Source organism: Lipophrys pholis (genome assembly GCF_963383615.2).
Source record: "Lipophrys pholis genome assembly, chromosome: 8".
Lineage (NCBI taxonomy): Eukaryota > Metazoa > Chordata > Actinopteri > Blenniiformes > Blenniidae > Lipophrys > Lipophrys pholis.
Window position 1 is genome coordinate 29053831 of NC_137630.1, and position 19694 is coordinate 29073524.

The following is a 19694-nucleotide window of genomic DNA, read 5'->3' on the forward strand; positions in this document are numbered from 1 at the left end:
AAATGGTGCCTGAATCATGGCCCAGAAAACCCAACCTGGCTAGTTTCATCTTAAGTCTCTGTTTTCTGTTTGCTTTTTTTTTCATTAAGGAATGTGAGTAAATCTTAGCACGGTTTTAATTCTTAGTATCATGGACATGTACACTTTGTTCAAGCCTCCAGTGAGGAACTGGGCTAAACCATCCAAGTCTAATCATACTGAGCAATCCCTTATTGTATGTATGTATTTGTGTGCATGTATATGTGCTTGGATAGGAATGTATACCTGAAGCACTGAATCATGTTATTCACCATGTCTGCTCCAGAATGGAATTTCAGGAAAAACCAAAGGGCGGTGCAGGTGAAACACTGTAGGTCACCTTGATGCAAAATGAGTCATGTTGTTACGCACGTACGCACACACAAACACACAAACACACACGTTATGCATTTATTCATTATGTGGTCTCAGTGATTGAGGGAAGCCCTCAGTAATTGATTAGAGTTACAAGACCGCAGAAGTGCCATTTCATCCTGACTGACTAAGACATGCACACAAACACACACACACACACACATTTCTACTGCAGTTACCATAGTCATCATTTACAATATAATGAGGTTTTCATTATCGTCTGTCTGCAAATTGACAAAAAGAGCACCACAATTCTTAATTTTCATGAAAAGAATGTTGTTAAAGCAATTGGCTTTTGTTGACATTTGTTGTCTTTCCTCCTTCCAGGTGTTCACGGGGATCTTTGCAGGAGAGATGCTTTTCAAGCTGGTGGCAATGGATCCGTACTACTATTTCCAGGAGGCCTGGAACTGTTTCGACGGCTTCATTGTAACGCTGAGTCTGGTGGAGTTGGCTCTGGCTGACGTTGAAGGCCTCTCCGTGCTGCGGTCATTCCGATTGGTAAATACACGTTTGTTCAGTTACAGATACAGTAGGCTGGAGCAAGTTACCATTTGTACATTCAAAGTATTCACATCCATCTGTCCATTCATCCATTCAGAAGAACGGCTCCCATATTCTTTTCCTTAAAGCCTGCAGGTCCTCCACTCCGGTGTCATTAAAGTGAAACCAAATATTGATGGACGCACCAATTTAAGGAACATAGAGATGCAGGAACTTAAAAAAAAAAAATTATAGAAAGTGTCTTATTAGATGTATGACTTCATTTTAATAACTTCAGAGCAGGTAAAGCCTGGGACACCACTGTTTTTAACCGTCCATTTATCAACCCATCTGTCTCCGCTCAGTCATTTTGACTAAAACTCGTCCGTGAATCTCATTTCCTCCATTTCACTCCAGCTGAGAGTCTTTAAGCTGGCCAAGTCCTGGCCCACCCTCAACATGCTGATCAAGATCATCGGTAACTCGGTGGGAGCTTTGGGTAACCTGACTCTGGTGCTGGCCATCATCGTCTTCATCTTTGCCGTGGTGGGCATGCAGTTGTTTGGAAAGAGCTACAAAGACTGTGTGTGTAAGATCGCCGCCGACTGCGAACTCCCCCGCTGGCACATGAACGACTTCTTCCACTCCTTCCTCATCGTCTTCCGGGTGCTGTGCGGCGAGTGGATAGAGACCATGTGGGACTGCATGGAGGTGGCGGGCCAGGGCATGTGCCTCATCGTCTTCATGATGGTCATGGTCATCGGTAACCTGGTGGTGAGTGTCCAACGCTCTTAGAGTCACTGTTCACTCTGCGTGTGAGGAAACATTTGCACATCCAGTAACCGTTTTCCTTGTTTTGTGTGTGAAGGTGTTGAACCTGTTCCTTGCCTTGCTGCTGAGCTCATTCAGTGCTGACAACTTGGCTGCAACGGACGACGACGGCGAACCCAACAATCTGCAGATTTCCGTCAAGCGCATAAAGATAGGCATCGCCTGGATAAAAGCGAAGGTTCGGATTCTGGTGGCCAGTCTGCTGAAGAAACCGCCCATGGAGGACGAGCAGAAGCCTTTAGATGACATGTACGACAAGAAGCTGAACTGCATCGCTAATCACGCCGGGGTGGACATCAACCGCGACCTGGACTACGCCAAGAACGGCAATGGAACCACCAGCGGCATCGGCAGCAGTGTGGGGAAGTACATGATCGACGAGGACCACATGTCGTTCATCCACAACCCCAACCTGACGGTTTGCGTCCCAATTGCTGTGGGAGAGTCCGACTTCGAGAATCTCAACACGGAGGACTTCAGCAGCGAGTCGGAAAACGAGAACAGCAAAGAGGTCAGTGAGACGAGTTGACATGCTTCTCGTAAGTGACAGTACACGTTTCTTCCTTACTTGTGAATAATAAATCTACCCGTGTTGTTGTGTCGTCAGTAATCCTCAGATACTCTGTTAAGTCCTGGGCGTGGCTGGTATTTCTGCTCTGCTCAGGCACTAACATAACTCCATTATTTAATAAAGCCATCTAGAGATTCAGGCGGACAGTGAGGGCGAGTGGATCTCTGGCGATGCATTTGGATGAAATCCATTTAAAACACTCTCAGAACAGATCATCTTACATGTGATATTTTATTTGAAATGATGAGATGTTAGAAGCGCGTCTATGGTCAGAAACGTTCTGTATCTTTTAAACATCGAGTTAATTCTGTTTGGGGAAAAAAGAAAAGTTACTAAAGACATCGGCTCTTGGCTCCGCAATTAAATCTGCAATTTTTCACTCAAGCTGTGATTAACAGTTTGTGCATCTGTGTGCAGTCATGCCTCCGTGCACTTCAGTGCTTGCTCACACATTTGTTCGCCTGCAGCTGGACGACACCAGCTCTTCGGAGGGCAGCACCATCGACATCAAGCCAGACGTGGAGGAGGTGGTGGTGGTGGAGACGGTGGAGGAGTACATGGAGCCGGAGGCATGCTGGACAGATGGTGAGACTGGTGACACCTCTGCTCCCATTACCTGCGTTCCCCCGGGCTGGGTAGGAATCAGAGGGCAGCAGGGTGAAGGACACTTTGATTATGAAGGCTCACTCAGCCATGGTGGCTCCATTTATCAAGTCTGTTCGTCTGATGCTGACACTAAGACACTGACAGCGCAGTGACAGATAACTTTTTTTTAATGTTTTTTAAATATTAATAGAAAGAAACAAGTAACTTTCTGTTTCATGCCTCTTATAAATATACAGTATGTGCCTTTGCAATGTGATTAGCTTTGCATAGCTTACGTCTGCGTTGCTTTCAGAATAATCAAACCTTTAACTAAACCTTCAGCCTGGTTCTGCTCTGATGAGCTTCTCCTGAAGCAGAAAAGCTGGTTTAAATCTTTTGAAGCCATTAAGTCTTCCAACTCAAATAAACTCACAGGAGTATTTTATCTCATCTTCTCCTGCGTCCGCTTCATTAAATGTCATCTCTTCCCCTTGTGCGTCCTCAGCTTGTGTCGCCAAATACAAGTGCTGCGATGTGAACATCACGATGGGGAAGGGCAAGAACTGGTGGTTCCTGAGAAAAACCTGCTACCTGATCGTAGAGCATAACTGGTTTGAGACCCTCATCATCTTCATGATTCTCCTCAGCAGCGGTGCCCTGGTAAGGAGGACCGACGGAAACAGCAACTGACCATGAAGTGCTTTAAAATCTTCATTTTGAGGATTAGAATTCATACTTACTACCAGGATGTAGAGGCGTTATGGCTTGTCAAGTTGCTTCAGATTTGGTTCCTTTTACTGACTGGACAGGAGCAGAGGAGGGAACAGAAGTGAAAAGTGTAGGTTGATTAATGGACTGTACCATTCATCAAACCAGGGGACTTTTTGTGTAGGGGGCTGCTTCTCCAATGAAAACTAACGAAACTAAACCGCCATAAGTGCAAAGACTGCTTCAAATCCACCGCGTCACTCGTGAAGTTCGTTGTAATATTTGACGCAGGACAGATTTTTTTCCCCCCGCCTTCCTATAAATCACCGTCTGTCATCAGCTCTCTACGGCGCCTTCGCGCTGTGTACGATTTCATTAGCAGAGCCGTAAATCGTCACATGTAATATTTCTGCCTTTGCCGTCTCCCCGCAGGCCTTTGAGGACGTGTACATTGAGCAGAGGAAGACCGTCCGGATCATTCTGGAGTACGCCGACAGGGTTTTCACCTACATCTTCATCCTGGAGATGTTGCTTAAGTGGGTCGCCTACGGCTTCGTCAAGTATTTCACCAACGCCTGGTGTTGGCTGGATTTCTTCATTGTGGATGTAAGTCCGCCTCCTGCTTCTTTCAGTGTGTGTCCCAGACAGGATTTGTCACTTGTTTCTGAACCACACCCAGTCCAACAGCGGCACATGCAGATTTATAGCCTCTCCAATGCTAATTTTTGCAGCGTTTCCTGCTGCAGTTACGTTGGTTATTTGGCTTCATTAGATCGACACAAACATTGTATTCACCATTCTGAATAATGATTTTAAGTTCATGTGTTGCTCTCGGCTGTCTGTCGGGTGTGGTTAAGTTTGAAAGGTCAGGTCATGAATTAAAAATGTGCTTGCATTAGGTGAGCGCGCATGTTGTCTACAAATTAAAAAGCTTCATTTTATTAGTACCTTTTTCGGGACGGTGTTTTACAAGACTGTATCGCAGTCTGTCCATCTCAAGTGCACACATGCCTCAGTTACCTTTTACAAGGGTTAGGGTTAGGGTTAGGGTTAGGGATTTCTTCTTCTCTGAGAGGCTTGAATATGTAAGACAAAGATCAACCTCTGATAGAAACCATATGTCTGTTTCCTTATTTGCACATTTCTGCCAATGTTGGAGATACATTTATTTATTTTTAACGCAGCACAGATCTAAATACGAATTAGAATAAATGCACCTATTTCTTAATGAAGCAACCATATTCAAGTAGTGCTCAGAGCGACGTGTCAGCGATGTTTCTGTAAAGCTGTCTCTGCCTGTGTTTCTGACCTGTACGACGTTTGATTAGTGCCTTTGTCCTCTCTCTCTGTGTACTGCTCTGCTCCTCGTGTCAGTCAAGTCTGAAAGTCCAGATCAGGGATTCACGACTCTATTCTCCGGCAGCCACACATGTCTGTCTTCGGTGTTGTGGAGATATCTGTTCCAAATTGATCAGATATCGTCGCCATGTGGGAGAAATAAAGGAAAGGGGGGGGAGTCTAAATTCCCAGTGCTTCTGAAGTATGCTTGCATGCTGAAGCAGTGAGCTGCACTTACGAATAGAAGACGAGTGAATCCTGACTTCGGACTTTCTCCTTGAACTAACCACCTCTCCGCAGTGTCCAACACCTCAGCCAACACCCGTGAATGGACTCCTATCAATGGCCAGAGGCTGCCATGTTGGTTCATTATGAACTCCGGTTCTTCTGACCCCCTGCAGCAAACGCGCAGCACAAACTTCACAACACGTAGACTCTAGTACAACATCTCACACTCCACATTCATGCATTTTGAAGAATTTTTTTCAAAATTACCAGCAAAAAAACCCTGCAGTAGCTATTTTGTACACGCAGAACACGATCAAGCTCTTATGTGTTGACGCCACACGACACTGTGCCGATTCTGGTCATTGCCACTGCAGACTCCCTCCCTGTGCTGTAGCCACACACTCGGGGCAGTGCGAGGTGCCTTGTCTCCCGAGTTGTTGACCACGTTAGAAAAAGTGACGTTCCCTCCTCCCTTCTTTCCTCGTCCTCCTTTTCATGTCCTCTTGGAAGTGTAACCTCGGGAATGTGGTGATTTTGTGCTGGGATGTAATGATGGTGGGTGACAGGCGGCTGGCGGTAAGTTTGGTCTTCACTAGCGCTCCCCCTCAAAAAAAAAGACAAAAAAAAAAAAAGCCAACCCGTGCTTGATGAGTCTGGGCTGTGTTGTGGCCTGACCGCAGTCCTGTGATGTGGGAATGAAAATCATTGCCTCGGACTCAAACCAGGGGCGGGGGCACCATCATTAGACCGGCCTGTATTTTTCTATGCGTGTGAATGTGCTTGACTCTTTGTGTGAATGTGTTCCTCCTCATTTCCCGTTATTGTATTATTCAGTTTCCATTTGATTTGTATGTTTCTGATTTTTTCATTGTACAAATGTATTATTTTATGAGTTTATTATATCGGGTTAGAAATGCTTTGTTGAATATCAGTTCACATCTTTATCATCACATGATACATGAGGGAGTATAATTAGACTTCAGGAATTACAGTCTTTCTACTTTATGTATTCTCTCAGTTTATTTAATGACAGAACAGCCTGGGGAGGTAATTCTCGGCTGACAGATGTGTGAACAGGAGGCTGATAGGTGTCACACTCCACTCATCTTTCTTTTTCACTCAGGTTGTTATCATTGTTTTTGTTGTGTTTCTTCCCTTTGTTTTTAGTTGCTTTTATTTTCTGTTGCGTTTGTGCTGTCGTCATCATGGGATCACAGCCCCAGATGTCATTGGCCTTGCCTTGCAGAGCTCTGTGAGAAGGACGTTGAGACACTGAGGTCGCAGCCACACGGCTGGCCCGGCGGGGGGGGCCAGGCACCCCAAAAGGGGCCCTCCAAGGGGTCAGGCTGAAGGTGACAATTACCCCAAACACTGTAGATTAGATCAAGGCAAAATCTTCATTTTACTGTCTTCCCATCAGGATGGAGGGCCAAGCCTAATAATTTCTAATAAAAAAATAAATCACGTCCCAGACCAGGCGGTCCTTGGCTCAGTGTTTGAACAGTTTCCAGCATTGATGTGTGTTTACATGCTGACACCCTTCCTGCTGTCCTCTCTTTTGTTTTGTGCTCCTCAATCTTGAGATGGCTCGAATGCGTTCCCTCAGTCAGTCAGTCAAAATGAAGATTTTGCCTCTTTTAAAAAAAAAAAAAAAAACAACAACAACCTCCTTCCGTGACTTTGGTAAGCTTTGAATGTTGTGTCCTTTCTGCGGTGAGTTTGACCGGTTGGTGTCGGTGGCTGGTTGGAGGTGCTTTCACATGTGTTTATCGTTGATATTTGACCTTATTTGTGAGGAACTGGTGCTCCTTCTGTTGCCGTCCTCCCGGCTTCCAAACCAAGAAAACACTGCAGTTAGAGAAAACAATCTGTTTACAATCAATACTTTCTTCATGCAAAAAAAAAAAAAAAGACTATTACCTCTATTTCAATTGGTTGGACTGAAGTCCTGATGTCGTTACAGCCGATTCAACCTGCGTTTGTACTTCCTTTGCAGCCCGTAATGGCCATTCAGGTCACTGTTAGGTGACTTCATCAGACCGGGTCTATCATGCACTTTTCACCACAGCCTGAACAGCATTAGTGCTTCTTATTGACCACACTTCCCACTGACCATTTCCCCCTTGGTTAACAGTGCAACACCGTGTTCAGATTACATGAGCTTCACCGCCCGGAGTGATTACAAAGCCATAACCGCAACCACTTTGTCTAAACTTGCGCATTGATTCAAGTTTATCAAGTGAATATAAATGGATGTAGACGCAGGTTTCCTGAGGAAGTTTGACTGCAGAGATCTGACGGTGGCTGCTGCCGGACACGACCGGGGCTGGACCAGTTCCTCTCAGGTTGTGTGCCGTTACCGTTGTTAACTGTGTGTAACTCGACTGTACTCTGTGTAATTTTGTCCTTTCAGTGCCATCCAGTGCTAATAACTATATCCAGTGTGCCCCTTAACCTCCATCCCCGTTTCCCGTGTGTGTTTCATGTGACTGTGGCTCTCCTTTATGACTCTCAATGATTTGATGTCTGAGAACGAGAAATGGCAAAAATGACACACCTGTACATGTTTACTTGTATTCTTTCTCTTAGGTTCCGTTAGTTTGTCTGTCTTAGATTAAATGGGATTTTATGCCTCAGCCCGAGAGCGACAAGGAGAGACAATGTTAGAGGGGCAAGGGTAAGGCTCTCAAGTCTGTTGGGTTTTTATCAGCTTCTACAGGGTAACCTCTCTTCTACCCTCCCTCCCCGAAACCCCCTCCTCTGCTCTTCCAGTCCCTTTGCTTGTATCTTTACTAAATCATGTAGCACTCTTTTCTGCCTAATTTACCCTCTATTTGAGTCTTATGTCTCTCTCTCTCTCTCTCTCTCTCGCTCTCTCTCTCTCTCTCTCTCTATATATATATATATATATATATATATATATATATATATATATCTCTCTTTCTTTCTCTCTCTCTCTCTCTCTCTCAATCACAAATTTCTTTACAGGTACAAAGGACTTTTCACATCTCGTCAACTGCCCCAAATAACAGACAAACAATCCCTATGGCCTATTGCTACTAAAAAAAAAAAAAAAAAAAAAAAAACTACACACATAAAACCTATACTAAACATTGACCTTCTCTCTCAGTGTATATACATGTATAAATGCAATATTATACATGTATATACATGCATAGATTTATGTGTGTATGTCAAGCGACTCTCCGCCTATACCAGGGCCGTCTCTCTTCCCTAGTGGATATTCTCACTTCTAACAGTTTGGAACCTCTTTTGCTTCTCTGTTTTTGTGTAGGTGTCTATAGTCAGCCTTGTAGCTAATGCGCTGGGCTACTCCGATCTAGGGCCCATTAAATCACTCAGGACACTAAGGGCCTTGAGACCCCTCAGAGCCTTGTCACGTTTTGAAGGGATGAGGGTAAGATCCAAAGCTAAGCAGCTGATCCTTCCGCATGCCCATTCAACAGTTTAAAGCATGCTAGAACTGATCTAAAAACAAACTAAGAGGACAAAAAACAACAACCACAACAAAACCTCCCAAATCTATTGGGGGAATGGTTTTTAACGGTAAAATGAAAGCCAAAAAGTCACCTTTCCATGCGCAATCCTGTACCATGCCTTTGTTAGAGCGAAAGAATAAGTCATGATGCAGCTGGGAGAGTAAAGTAACAAACAAGTTGTGTTGCCAGCAGAGTAAAAACAAAAAAAAAGACATTTCAATTGAATTTCACTAAAAGAATCAAAACTCAAATTCATTTTGTTTGATGATAAATTTTACCCAAAGAGTAACAGAAGTAAAAAAAAAATTTTCACAAAGCTGCCTCATCACACAAGTGACAAACTTCCAAGTTTTGATTACTTCCTTTTACTTTGTTTCTTCTTGATTGGCCAAATTGAATGTGGAATTGGTCAAAGTCAACCCTAACATACATGCCATCTCAACGACCCGTTCATTTGGCCTGATTCTCAACCACTGCTTTCGATTGAGACCACCCCCCCCCCCCCCCCCCCCCCCCATCCTCCCCTCCACATACCCCCTCCACTGCTCCCATGAGCCCCCCCCCCCAGTTGCATTTGGCATCGAGAACAACCAGCAGGAGCCGAACCTGTCCCACTAAAACTGTTGACGGCTGCTAAACACCCGCCGGGACGAGTCACATGTATTTTTAAGAAATGACTCGTGGGACAGTCCCTCTGGACGTTTCAGCCGTCTGATTGGTCGTGACTGTGACTGGTGGTCGTGATAGGTTGCACCTGGTTGTTGTCACCCTGTAGCCCCTCCCCCGTCCCTCTCTCTTCCCTGATGTCATTCTTCTTTACCTCTCACTCTCCATCTTTATTCCACTCTTTATTCTGAACTTTTCCTCTTCACTTCAGACTCCCCCCCCCCCCCCCCCCCCCCCCCCCCCCCTCCACCCTTCACTCCATGTCGACCCGGTTCGGCTGGGCCGGACCGCTCTCCTGCTTGTCCAGGATCTTTCGGCATCAGGGACTGAAACAGAAACCACACACTCACAGTGCTGTGGCTTTGGGAGGAAAGTATTTGTTAAGCTTCTGCCAGCGTCACTTAGGTCTTCCAGGTTTCCGTCCTGGAGCCAGCTTCTTCATGAAAACTCATCATGATACTGTAATTAGTAAATGCATCATAAAAAAAAGAAAGTTTTGTTGCTCTCTTCTGGGAAATGCCGGCAGAAGCTTAGTAAATACGCCAGGCTGCCATTTCACACGAGGCATTATTGCCATTTCACCCGGCTTCCTGTTGCCTTCCACTCCCACAGGAAGTGAAACTGGGAGGCAACAATGGGCCCAGTTCAACTCTCACTTTGAGTTCTGGGTGGGCGGCGGCCCGTAGGTTTGACCTGCACCTCAGAGTTCGGACAACACTCTCAACCCTACACAGACAATGTGTCGCTCCTCGTTAGCACGTCCCAAAAATGACAGATCGGCAGGAGGAGAGGATGAATTGACTTTCATTTAATCACATGTTGAAAATTGGACTCAGTGATTCATCGCAGATATCCAGCGACTAAAATACGATGCTGTTGCACATTGAGCAGACATCAGTGTTTTTTTAGGCCCTGGAGTGTCTCCATGCTTGTTTTCATGGAGGTTTCACTGAAGCATTAAAGGCTCGCACAAACATTTTTGGGGCAAAAAGTTGTTGTCATTTTTGGGGTTGGACACCATGGCACATTTGCTTTAAGTAGAGCTTATTAATGCCAATACCGCTGCCCCCATGAATGAACTCATTCAGCGGGTGTGAGTGGTAAGAGAGGCGAGGGTGGCCCAGCAACGCAAAAGGGAAACAAAATGAGGAATTTGATCCTGCTGTATCAATTTTTTTTTTTTAACAACAATGTCAATGTTCATCAATTGAGTTACCATTTTGTTTGAACTGGAAATGCAAATTCGAGGTCAAAGCAATATGTAAATGAATAGGGAAGTACCTGAATGGAGAGATGACACCAATGAGAAAGAGATTCTGGAGAGTTAGAATGATGAGAAGTTTTGCATCCTCACCGGTTGAGTTTTACGGCCCGAAACCTTCGCAAACTCCCAAACGCAACTCAACAGCGCCGAACGAGCAGTGCAGCTTCAATTGGACACATTGCACTGCTTAACATGCAATGAACGTGGGCTGTTCTGACTTTCTACTTTGCTCTCTCTTTCTCTTAATGCTGCTTCGTAATCTCAGTCTTAGTTTTTGCAAGCAATGCATTGTACAGGAATGACTTCATCTTTAGCCGTTTTGTTTTTTTTCCCCCCTGCAGTTTCAGAAAATCCCCCTTTTTTTTTTCCTGACGAACCTGCTGAAGTTTTAAGATACACTAAAGAATTTTTCTAAAACTCATAATAATTTGGAATTGATATTTTTAACTATTTTGGGTGTTTGTTTGTTTTTTTAAAATGTATTTTAGAATTAACTTTTGAACCCCCCCGTGACCAAGCTGACACACAACCTCATCTCAGTCACACTGGATGTAAACAGTAGTCAGACACCCAAACAGTCACGTCAGTATCAGAACGGCTCGTCAGACGCAGAGTCGAGCAAAGCTTCAGCCACGATCTCCTTAGCCGCTATCTCTCTATCCACACATTTCTCTATTTATTTATGTATTGATTTGAGCGGTTCTTCAGATTGCACAATGCCATGTAACACGCATGTATTATAATTGCCGATGCACATTATGCATTTTTGAAAGCCATTTTCCCTCTTTCTGAGAATGCTTTCCGCACAGCATGGCCTAAATATTTCTCTTTAAACACTGAATTTTATGAAAGTGGATAAATTTCAACTCGAATCAAGCGACGAGTCATTTTCTCAGCGAGTGCACCGACACCACTGTGGGAGAAAGAAATTTAAATACGATTTGCAATTCTCTCTCCATATAAAGAATCCAAAGTTTTTTTTTATTCTTTTTTAAATCGAGAGATTTGAACATTTTCTACTCCACATGTGATTTATTTTTCTTTCTTTTTTTTTTTTTCTCCCTGATTCCCTGTCTTAAAAGCGCCGGCCTGTGAGGGTCGTGCACACGCTGAGAGAATCCTGCTCCAGAGCGCCTCCCCTGTCTGTTTGTAACGAGGAGGGAATATGGCTCCATTAAACGAGTCTGCCAAAGACATGCATGCTCAGCTGTCTGCCTGAGAGCTGCTGGTCGGCCTGCATAACACTGGTAGTGAGCGGTTCACTATGTGCTGAGCTTATTACTGGCAATGATAAACCTGTGGGGAATCAGGGGGGTTGTTAGATTCTGGGGTGGTGGAGGAATTAATCTTTTTTTTTTTTTAAATGTTTTACTGGGGATAATTATGGCAAAGAGTTTAGCTGTAGTAGAAATAATGACTGTCTGGGGTGGTAATAGTTGTCACTTCATATTGGTATGGCAAACACTGAGAGGGATTTTTTATTTTTTTTTAAACCTGAACTTATTATTTTCACTATTTGTAGGGTACCAACATTATGATATACATTTTAGTTTAATAATATTAATGCACCACTATGTCCTGTATAAGTGCAAAACTGCCCAAAATCAAACATATTCCATCAATTTAACTATGACTTAGAGCAACATTTAGCATTTATCCAGTCATTAACTTTCTATTGCAGATTTAGAAAATAAAAAAAAACCATATCAAAGATTCCATAGCCTGATAGTTATGTTATATAAATAGTGGATAGCGCTCACACCTCATAGCAAGAATGTTGTGGGTTCAAACCTGGGTACTCCGGTTCCCTCCCACAGTTTAGAACCCCGGAATGTGAATGTGAGCATGTGAGATCGTGTCTGTCTGTCCTGTAATGACCTGCTGACCCGTCAGGGTGTAACTGCCCGTCATCCTTGACCCTGGATATTGCAGGGGACAACATTAGGGTGGAGTTTGAGTCTGACGGAGCAATTGTGTGTTTTAGTTTGCACATTTTCAGCAACGCACAGTTGGTTTTGCTTTAAACTGTAAACATGTGAAAAAGATTTAAACACAGTAAGAAGTAGTTTGTGTTTCCGATCAGTGACAAACGTGTTTTTGCTGGATAAAAGTTCAATAGCATTTAATTGGCTTTATTGAAACACATACATCAGGTTTGGTAAACGATGCTGCTTCTGTTTATGTTGCCAAACTTTCCATTTTACCAAACCTTATGTTTGTTTATCAAAACAGATCAGATTTAATGAGAAAAAACAAAGTCAATGGGATGCATATATTGTACATTCGACATCCTGGACATGTGACTCGTATGGATTTATAAATGGGTCATCATCTGGCATGAGGGGAAATAGCGTGTGTGTGTGTGTGTGTGTGTGTGTGTGTGTGTGTGTGTGTGTGTGTGTGTCTGCCTGCTGCATGCGTCGACAGATCAAAGAGCATCTCAGTCACATCAGTGCGGCTGTAATTAGACTGATCCGGCGCTCCTTCCCGTTAATTGCCCACACTGCAGTATGAACTTCACAGTGGAGTGCAGAGATCATTTTCTTCTACGTCACCTCAGTAGAATTGAGCCGCTGCTCCTAAACACCACCTGTAACAAATACTCCAGTAGAATTTATTCTTTTCTTTTTTGCCTCTGTGTTCTGCCATAACAGTATGTAGTGTCCTATCAGAGGGGTTGAGTGAACAGCTGGTTGGTTTCGTGGTTCTCACACTCTCATGTCCTGTCTTCCCTGGTCTGGTCTAGGTGGTAGTCAACGCCTTGGTGGGTGCCATCCCTTCCATTATGAATGTGTTGCTGGTTTGCCTCATCTTTTGGCTGATTTTCAGTATCATGGGGGTCAACTTGTTTGCGGGCAAGTACTACTACTGTTTCAATGAGACTTCAGAGGAGTACTTCCCTGTCGACCTGGTCAACAACAAGACCCAGTGTGAGGCGCTCATTGCAGAAAACTTTACTGAGGTCAGGTGGAAGAACGTCAAGATCAACTTTGACAATGTTGGCGCCGGCTATCTTGCCCTGCTGCAAGTGGTGAGAGCGTCGCCCCTCATCTCTCTTCTGGCTCCATTTCTTCACTTTAACTTGGTTGTTTTCACTTTTCTTTTGGTGCTTTTCCTTCGCCAAAGTCTCCGTTGTTGGTTCAATCCTCATCTCTTTTCTTTTTTTCCTTGTTTGCTCTCACAGTTCAATGACGATGCCTGTTTTTTCACCTCCATTGTTTTTATTAGCGTGCTTCTCCACACTCTTTTCTTCATCCCTTGTTTCTTCACATGCAAAAGCTGTACCACTGGACATTCACCAGTTTAAGTATTATCTCAAGACTGTCGTCAAAATGTTCTTTGTATTATTTTGTCCTCCGATTCAAACATTATTTAATCGTGTCTCTCTTTTGTAAGGCCACATTCAAAGGCTGGATGGACATTATGTATGCAGCTGTGGACTCCAGAGAGGTAAAGTCGTGGTGGGATACTGTGAATCAGAGTGCCAGATTAACTCCCGGGTTAAAGACTCATTGACTTTGTTATGGAGAAGCAGCCTGACATGTTGAACTCTTAGTGAATTAAACTGAATACTTTCATTGACATTGCAGGTTCTAATAACTGGAATTCTCTGTGGTCAATGTGCACGTGCATACACAGATTAGTATTATGTTAGTGGACTGGATATAACGGACAGAAAATACTGTATACAGTTTGTCCTCAGGCCTGATAACATCTGGTTGGGTGCCTGCAGATTGGTCAGTGTTTGTCAAAAAAAAGAAAGCAGTGAACCAGCGACATTTTTCTTTACTTTTTACAGCTTTTTAAATATCAAACTGCTGCATTAATTTCTGCGAGGAGCCAAATAGCAGGGGTCATAATCTTATGGCTGAAAATGAAATAATGTAGTGTGCAGGTACAATGTAGAGTAGTTGTATATCTATTTTAATGCTTCAGCGTCTTTTCAGTGTGTGTAATTAATACCGCAACGTCCTCACTCAGTATTTTTGTCCATTCAAGGTGGAAGATCAGCCTGCCTACGAAGTGAACATCTACATGTACATCTACTTTGTCGTCTTCATCATCTTCGGCTCCTTCTTCACTCTCAACCTCTTCATCGGTGTGATCATTGACAACTTCAACCAGCAAAAGAAGAAGATAAGAGCCGCTCCGCCTCTTTGCATTTAGAAGATATTTCATTTTGTCGCGTCAGAGCATGGTTATAACCAAGTCTTTTGTTCATCCCTTCACTTTGGAGGTCAGGATATCTTCATGACAGAGGAACAGAAGAAATACTACAACGCCATGAAGAAACTAGGATCCAAAAAGCCACAAAAACCTATTCCTCGTCCACAGGTATTATTTAGTTTAGATGCCGTAGGTTCTTTAACATGAGATCCCTGTTTGTTCATCTCGGAGTCATCCTCCTGGTTTCCTCTCACCATCTAGAACAAGATCCAGGGGATGGTGTTTGACTTTGTCACGCAGCAGGTCTTCGACATCTCCATCATGATTCTCATCTGCCTGAACATGGTCACCATGATGGTGGAAACCGACGATCAGTCGGATGAAACGGAAAACGTCCTCTACTGGGTCAACTTCATCTTCATCGTAGTCTTCACCACGGAGTTTCTGCTGAAGCTCTTCGCCCTTCGACACTATTACTTCACCAACGGCTGGAATATCTTTGACGTGGTCGTGGTCATCCTGTCTATTGTCGGTGAGTGATGGAGACAAGGAGTCGTTGGGCAGGAATTCAATTCTGTGTCTCCTCCACATATGTAATGTTCTCTCTTTTTCCCCATTTTCCTTTCCTCACAGGCATGTTCTTGGCTGATCTCATTGAAAAGTACTTTGTGTCACCCACCCTGTTCAGGGTAATCAGGTTGGCTCGTATTGGCCGAATCCTCCGTCTGATCAAAGGGGCAAAGGGTATCCGGACTTTACTCTTTGCCCTGATGATGTCACTGCCAGCCCTCTTCAATATCGGCCTCCTGCTCTTCCTGGTCATGTTCATCTTTTCCATCTTCGGCATGTCGAACTTTGGATACGTAAAACACGGAGCGGGTATCGATGACTTATACAACTTCGAGACGTTTGGCAACAGCATGATCATTCTGTTTATGATCACCACGTCGGCCGGATGGGATGGATTACTGCTGCCGATCCTCAACTACCCCCCAGACTGCAACCCCAACTTGGAGAACCCCGGGACCTCGGTGAAGGGCGACTGCGGTAACCCCTCGGTGGGAATCTTCTTTTTCGTCATGTATATCATCATTTCATTCCTGATCGTGGTTAACATGTACATTGCCATCATTCTGGAGAACTTCAGCGTGGCCACAGAGGAAAGTGCCGATCCGCTCAGTGAGGACGACTTTGAGACCTTCTATGAGATCTGGGAGAAGTTTGATCCCACGGCCTCTCAGTTCATCACTTTTGCCAAGCTGTCTGACTTTGCCGATGCATTGGAGCACCCACTTCGTGTGCCAAAGCCCAACACCATAGAACTAATCGCCATGGACATGCCCATGGTGAGCGGCGATCGCATTCACTGCCTGGACATCCTGTTTGCCTTCACGAAGCGCGTGCTCGGCGACAGTGGTGAGCTGGACATGCTGAGGCAGCAGATGGAGGAGCGTTTCGTGGCAGCAAACCCCTCCAAAGTGTCATATGAGCCCATCACCACCACACTCCGACGCAAACAGGAGGACGTCTCTGCCAGAATTGTCCAGAACGCGTACCGCGCTCACCTCATCCGGCGAGGCATCATCTTCAAGCGCCACACTTTTACCAACAATAAAGTGGAGAACGGTGGGACCAACCAGGAAAAGAAGGAGAGCACGCCGTCCACTGCCTCTCTGCCGTCTTACGACAGCGTGACCAAACCTGACAAGGAGAAGCAGGATGACAACAAGGAGGATTGGGCCCGGAAAGAGAAAGACAAAAACCAAAAAGATGAGTGGGAATCCAAGTGTTAGGATTCAGTGACTCTCAAAATCGAATAAAACACAGTGAGATGAGACTCTGAGCCCAAATCCAACAAATGTAGAAAAAAGTGATCATTTGCAAGTGAGAAAAAAAAAAAAAAAAAACATACAAAAAAAAGTTTACATACTCAAGTACTACTGAGGCAATGTGGTTTCCTTTGTCGTCAAAAGACAGCCGAACCAAACACAATCAGTTTACCGTGGAACTTTTGCTGCATAGAGACGGAGTCGATAGAAACGAGGAACGAATACTGAATGAAAAACAGTGACTGACAGTGTGCTGGCCAATGGCACACTTTTCTTTAGGGACCAACTGCCACGGCACAGACATCTCCGCTAGATGATTGGAGAAATGCGAATTCCCTGCCAACCACCACGTGTGGAACCCCGCAGCAAGCCTGCGACGCTGCCGGACCGGATCACACAGATCCCAGCAGAACTGTACCAACAGTCTAATGGAGGGTCTGTTAACTCCGAGTTTACCATCTTTATTAAGAAGAAAACAATAGTCAACCAAGCAAGTTGAGCTTTGAAGGAGGGAGGGGGATTCCCAGAACCGTAGACAAAGATTTTTTGTTTTGTTTTGTTTGTTTGTTTGTGCTGAGTATACTTGCATCTTTACATTATTTGAGCAGCAAAAAAAAAAAAAGAAGAAAAAAAAAAGATAACATTTAGCCCATGTCACTGGTCTTTCCATCCTCTCTTTGTTATACTGACACTGAAAAAGACATTTTCTACATGGGCTTTCACACTGACCAGGTCGGGGTCATTAGTCATTGTTTTGACTTGGACTGAAGGAGACTTGCTCAGACCGAGTTCCAGATAAATAATAAATATTGTGCTCGTTCAATGCATAGAAATGACTTGCATGAAGGCATGTTTTGATCAGGAATCATGCATGAGTGATCATAGTCCACAAGACACTAATTCTCAGACCACTGCAGTGGCTTGACTCCAGGTTTGAGGCTGTCCACTGGGGAAATTACAACAACTATAAATGGAAAATGAAGATTTGGGGTGTTTAGAATAGTGGGGAATTAGTATTATTACAATCCCACCCTTCACCGGTTTTACTTTCCAGCCCGAAACCAAAACTTCAGGCGAATGAAAGATGTACTGTAAGCACTCAGAGGCAAAGTCTCAGTCAAGATTAGCCACCAACTCGAAGCAGAAAAGGTTTTTTTTTTGCTGCTCTGATTCCTATTAGAGTAGAAAGAGTGTGGATTGAGTGTTAGAAAGCAGAATATCCTCACGTTGAGGAAGCACAGAGTTGCAATTCTGTGTCAGTAGTCCTAATCCTAATCTGGGGCTTACATCTCTTTGTTTACGTGCATCCATCCGATTGTCACTTTTCTTACTTACTTGTGGCCCCTGTGACGGCATTGAGAGCAGGGGAGGTTTCATGCCAAGGAATTCATATCTGGCACCAGTCAGGGTCCTACGTGCTGCAGTGTCAGCAGGTCTCCACCCTTTACTGCTGTAGTTCCTGCAGAGGGGACAGAGTTATGCTCTCAGTTCTCTGTTTTTGCTTTTCCTTTCACTGATCTTTGTTGGGCTCGTGGAAGAACTGGAAACTGTGTTCAGGACTAATTCACCAGACAGTACTTCAGCTGATTCATTTCATTAAAGTTCCTCTTTTGTACTCCGTCAGGTCCACATCAGAAGTTCCCAGCCAGGGAGAACCGAGGCAGCGTTTTATTTATTTATTTACTTTCCCAGACAATTTGAGTCGCCAGCTTTAGGAAAAAGCCTTGACGTCCTTCTCTGATGTCCTTGTGATGCAATCATTCTCAGACAAAGTCTCTGATCAGTGAGAATGACACTGACCATAACAATAGAACCGAGTTAGATTATCACAAGGACATGCCTTGTCGTGCCTAGCATGTATGGAAGGTGGATGGCCACGAAGGGCTTGTGCTTTGGACTGTAGAATCAAATGGATTGTGTCTGGTGATTCAGGGAGGTGGATGGATGAATTTAAGAAAAACAAAAACACATCCTGAGTGTGGACCAATAAGTGGGTGGAGCCCCTCCCTTCAGGGTTTTTGACTGACTGCCATGAGAACCAGAGAGCAACGCGAGAGTGGAGGAAGAGAATCGTGCTTTGGTCTGAGTCAGAGTGCTGAAAGTCCCATGTTTGTCAGTGTATCATTGTGCTTTTGTGGGACCTCTTAAAACACTGTGTGGTGTTGGACCCGGGCTCGCACCATCTTTTCACACGTTTGCAGGCTTTCCGATGTTTTCACCTGCTTCAGAAACAATTTAGCCAGAGATGGAGGTAGAAAAAGCTAACACTCGCCGTGAAAAAAAAAAAACAAACAAAAAAAAAAACAAAACAACAAACATCAGCAGGCTTCACATAGACGCAGCTATGTTGTATAATAAGCTTTGTGGGTGTTTTTCATACAAAATATAAAAAAAAAAATAACTGAGGCTTTGTCAAGTGGTAGACAAAACACAACTGCCTCCCTCGGTGTTCTGCCATTTCTTTTCTACACAGGAGTGATGGTCCTTTTTCTAAGTGGATGACTGGACGACGCAATCTGGCATCCACTGTCACACCACTACTGCCATTTTGGTGTGTTTAACACTGCCTGTACCAGAATCCCCTGTACGTTAATAACTGAGGTCTGTTTACAATATGAGGTCTCTGAATCAGTTTGGCTGCTGCACACTGAAACCAAATACATTCCCAATGAGAACCACAGGAGGAGCGAGTAACGTCATCCAATTTACCCATGCTCATCTTGGATGTAATGTTTTAGAATGATACATTCACACTTGAAAAAGAAAAAAAAAAGACAAAAAAAACCCAACAACTAAAAAAAAAAAACACACAAAAAAATAAAACACAAAAACATATATATGTACAGTGCAGGCTATGATGTAAATGGCACAATCGCTGAAAAAGAAAGAACTTTTTGAGAGAAACTATAAATATTGTATTATATTCTTTTATTTTATTGGCATGCTTTGTTGTGTTTTTTGTAAATATGGGATTTTAAAAATGTTACTACTAATAATCAAAAAAAAAAAAAAGAATAATAACAATAATATAGAATGGCTTCCAGCTATGCCCTTTGTCACATTTGTTACCTTTTGGATTTTTTGAGACACTTTTCACTTTGTTGACGGAAATTGAATGAAATATAGATATT

General features: G+C 43.9%; 1 protein-coding gene across 1 annotated transcript in view; it reads left to right on the forward strand.

The window, feature by feature from the left end:
• The window catches only part of scn8aa (sodium channel, voltage gated, type VIII, alpha subunit a), a 41766-nt gene extending 22933 nt beyond the window's left edge, over nucleotides 1-18833 (forward strand). Inside the window, exons 15-27 of the mRNA XM_080468631.1 lie at nucleotides 721-894; nucleotides 1294-1650; nucleotides 1745-2218; nucleotides 2746-2863; nucleotides 3369-3523; nucleotides 4004-4177; nucleotides 8433-8555; nucleotides 13314-13598; nucleotides 13964-14017; nucleotides 14567-14704; nucleotides 14798-14902; nucleotides 14996-15266; nucleotides 15368-18833. Coding sequence (XP_080324757.1) covers nucleotides 721-894; nucleotides 1294-1650; nucleotides 1745-2218; nucleotides 2746-2863; nucleotides 3369-3523; nucleotides 4004-4177; nucleotides 8433-8555; nucleotides 13314-13598; nucleotides 13964-14017; nucleotides 14567-14704; nucleotides 14798-14902; nucleotides 14996-15266; nucleotides 15368-16527 — 3588 coding nt within the window. The 3' untranslated portion in view covers nucleotides 16528-18833. The remainder of the gene's footprint in view (nucleotides 1-720; nucleotides 895-1293; nucleotides 1651-1744; nucleotides 2219-2745; nucleotides 2864-3368; nucleotides 3524-4003; nucleotides 4178-8432; nucleotides 8556-13313; nucleotides 13599-13963; nucleotides 14018-14566; nucleotides 14705-14797; nucleotides 14903-14995; nucleotides 15267-15367) is intronic.
• Nucleotides 18834-19694: the final 861 nt, after the last annotated feature.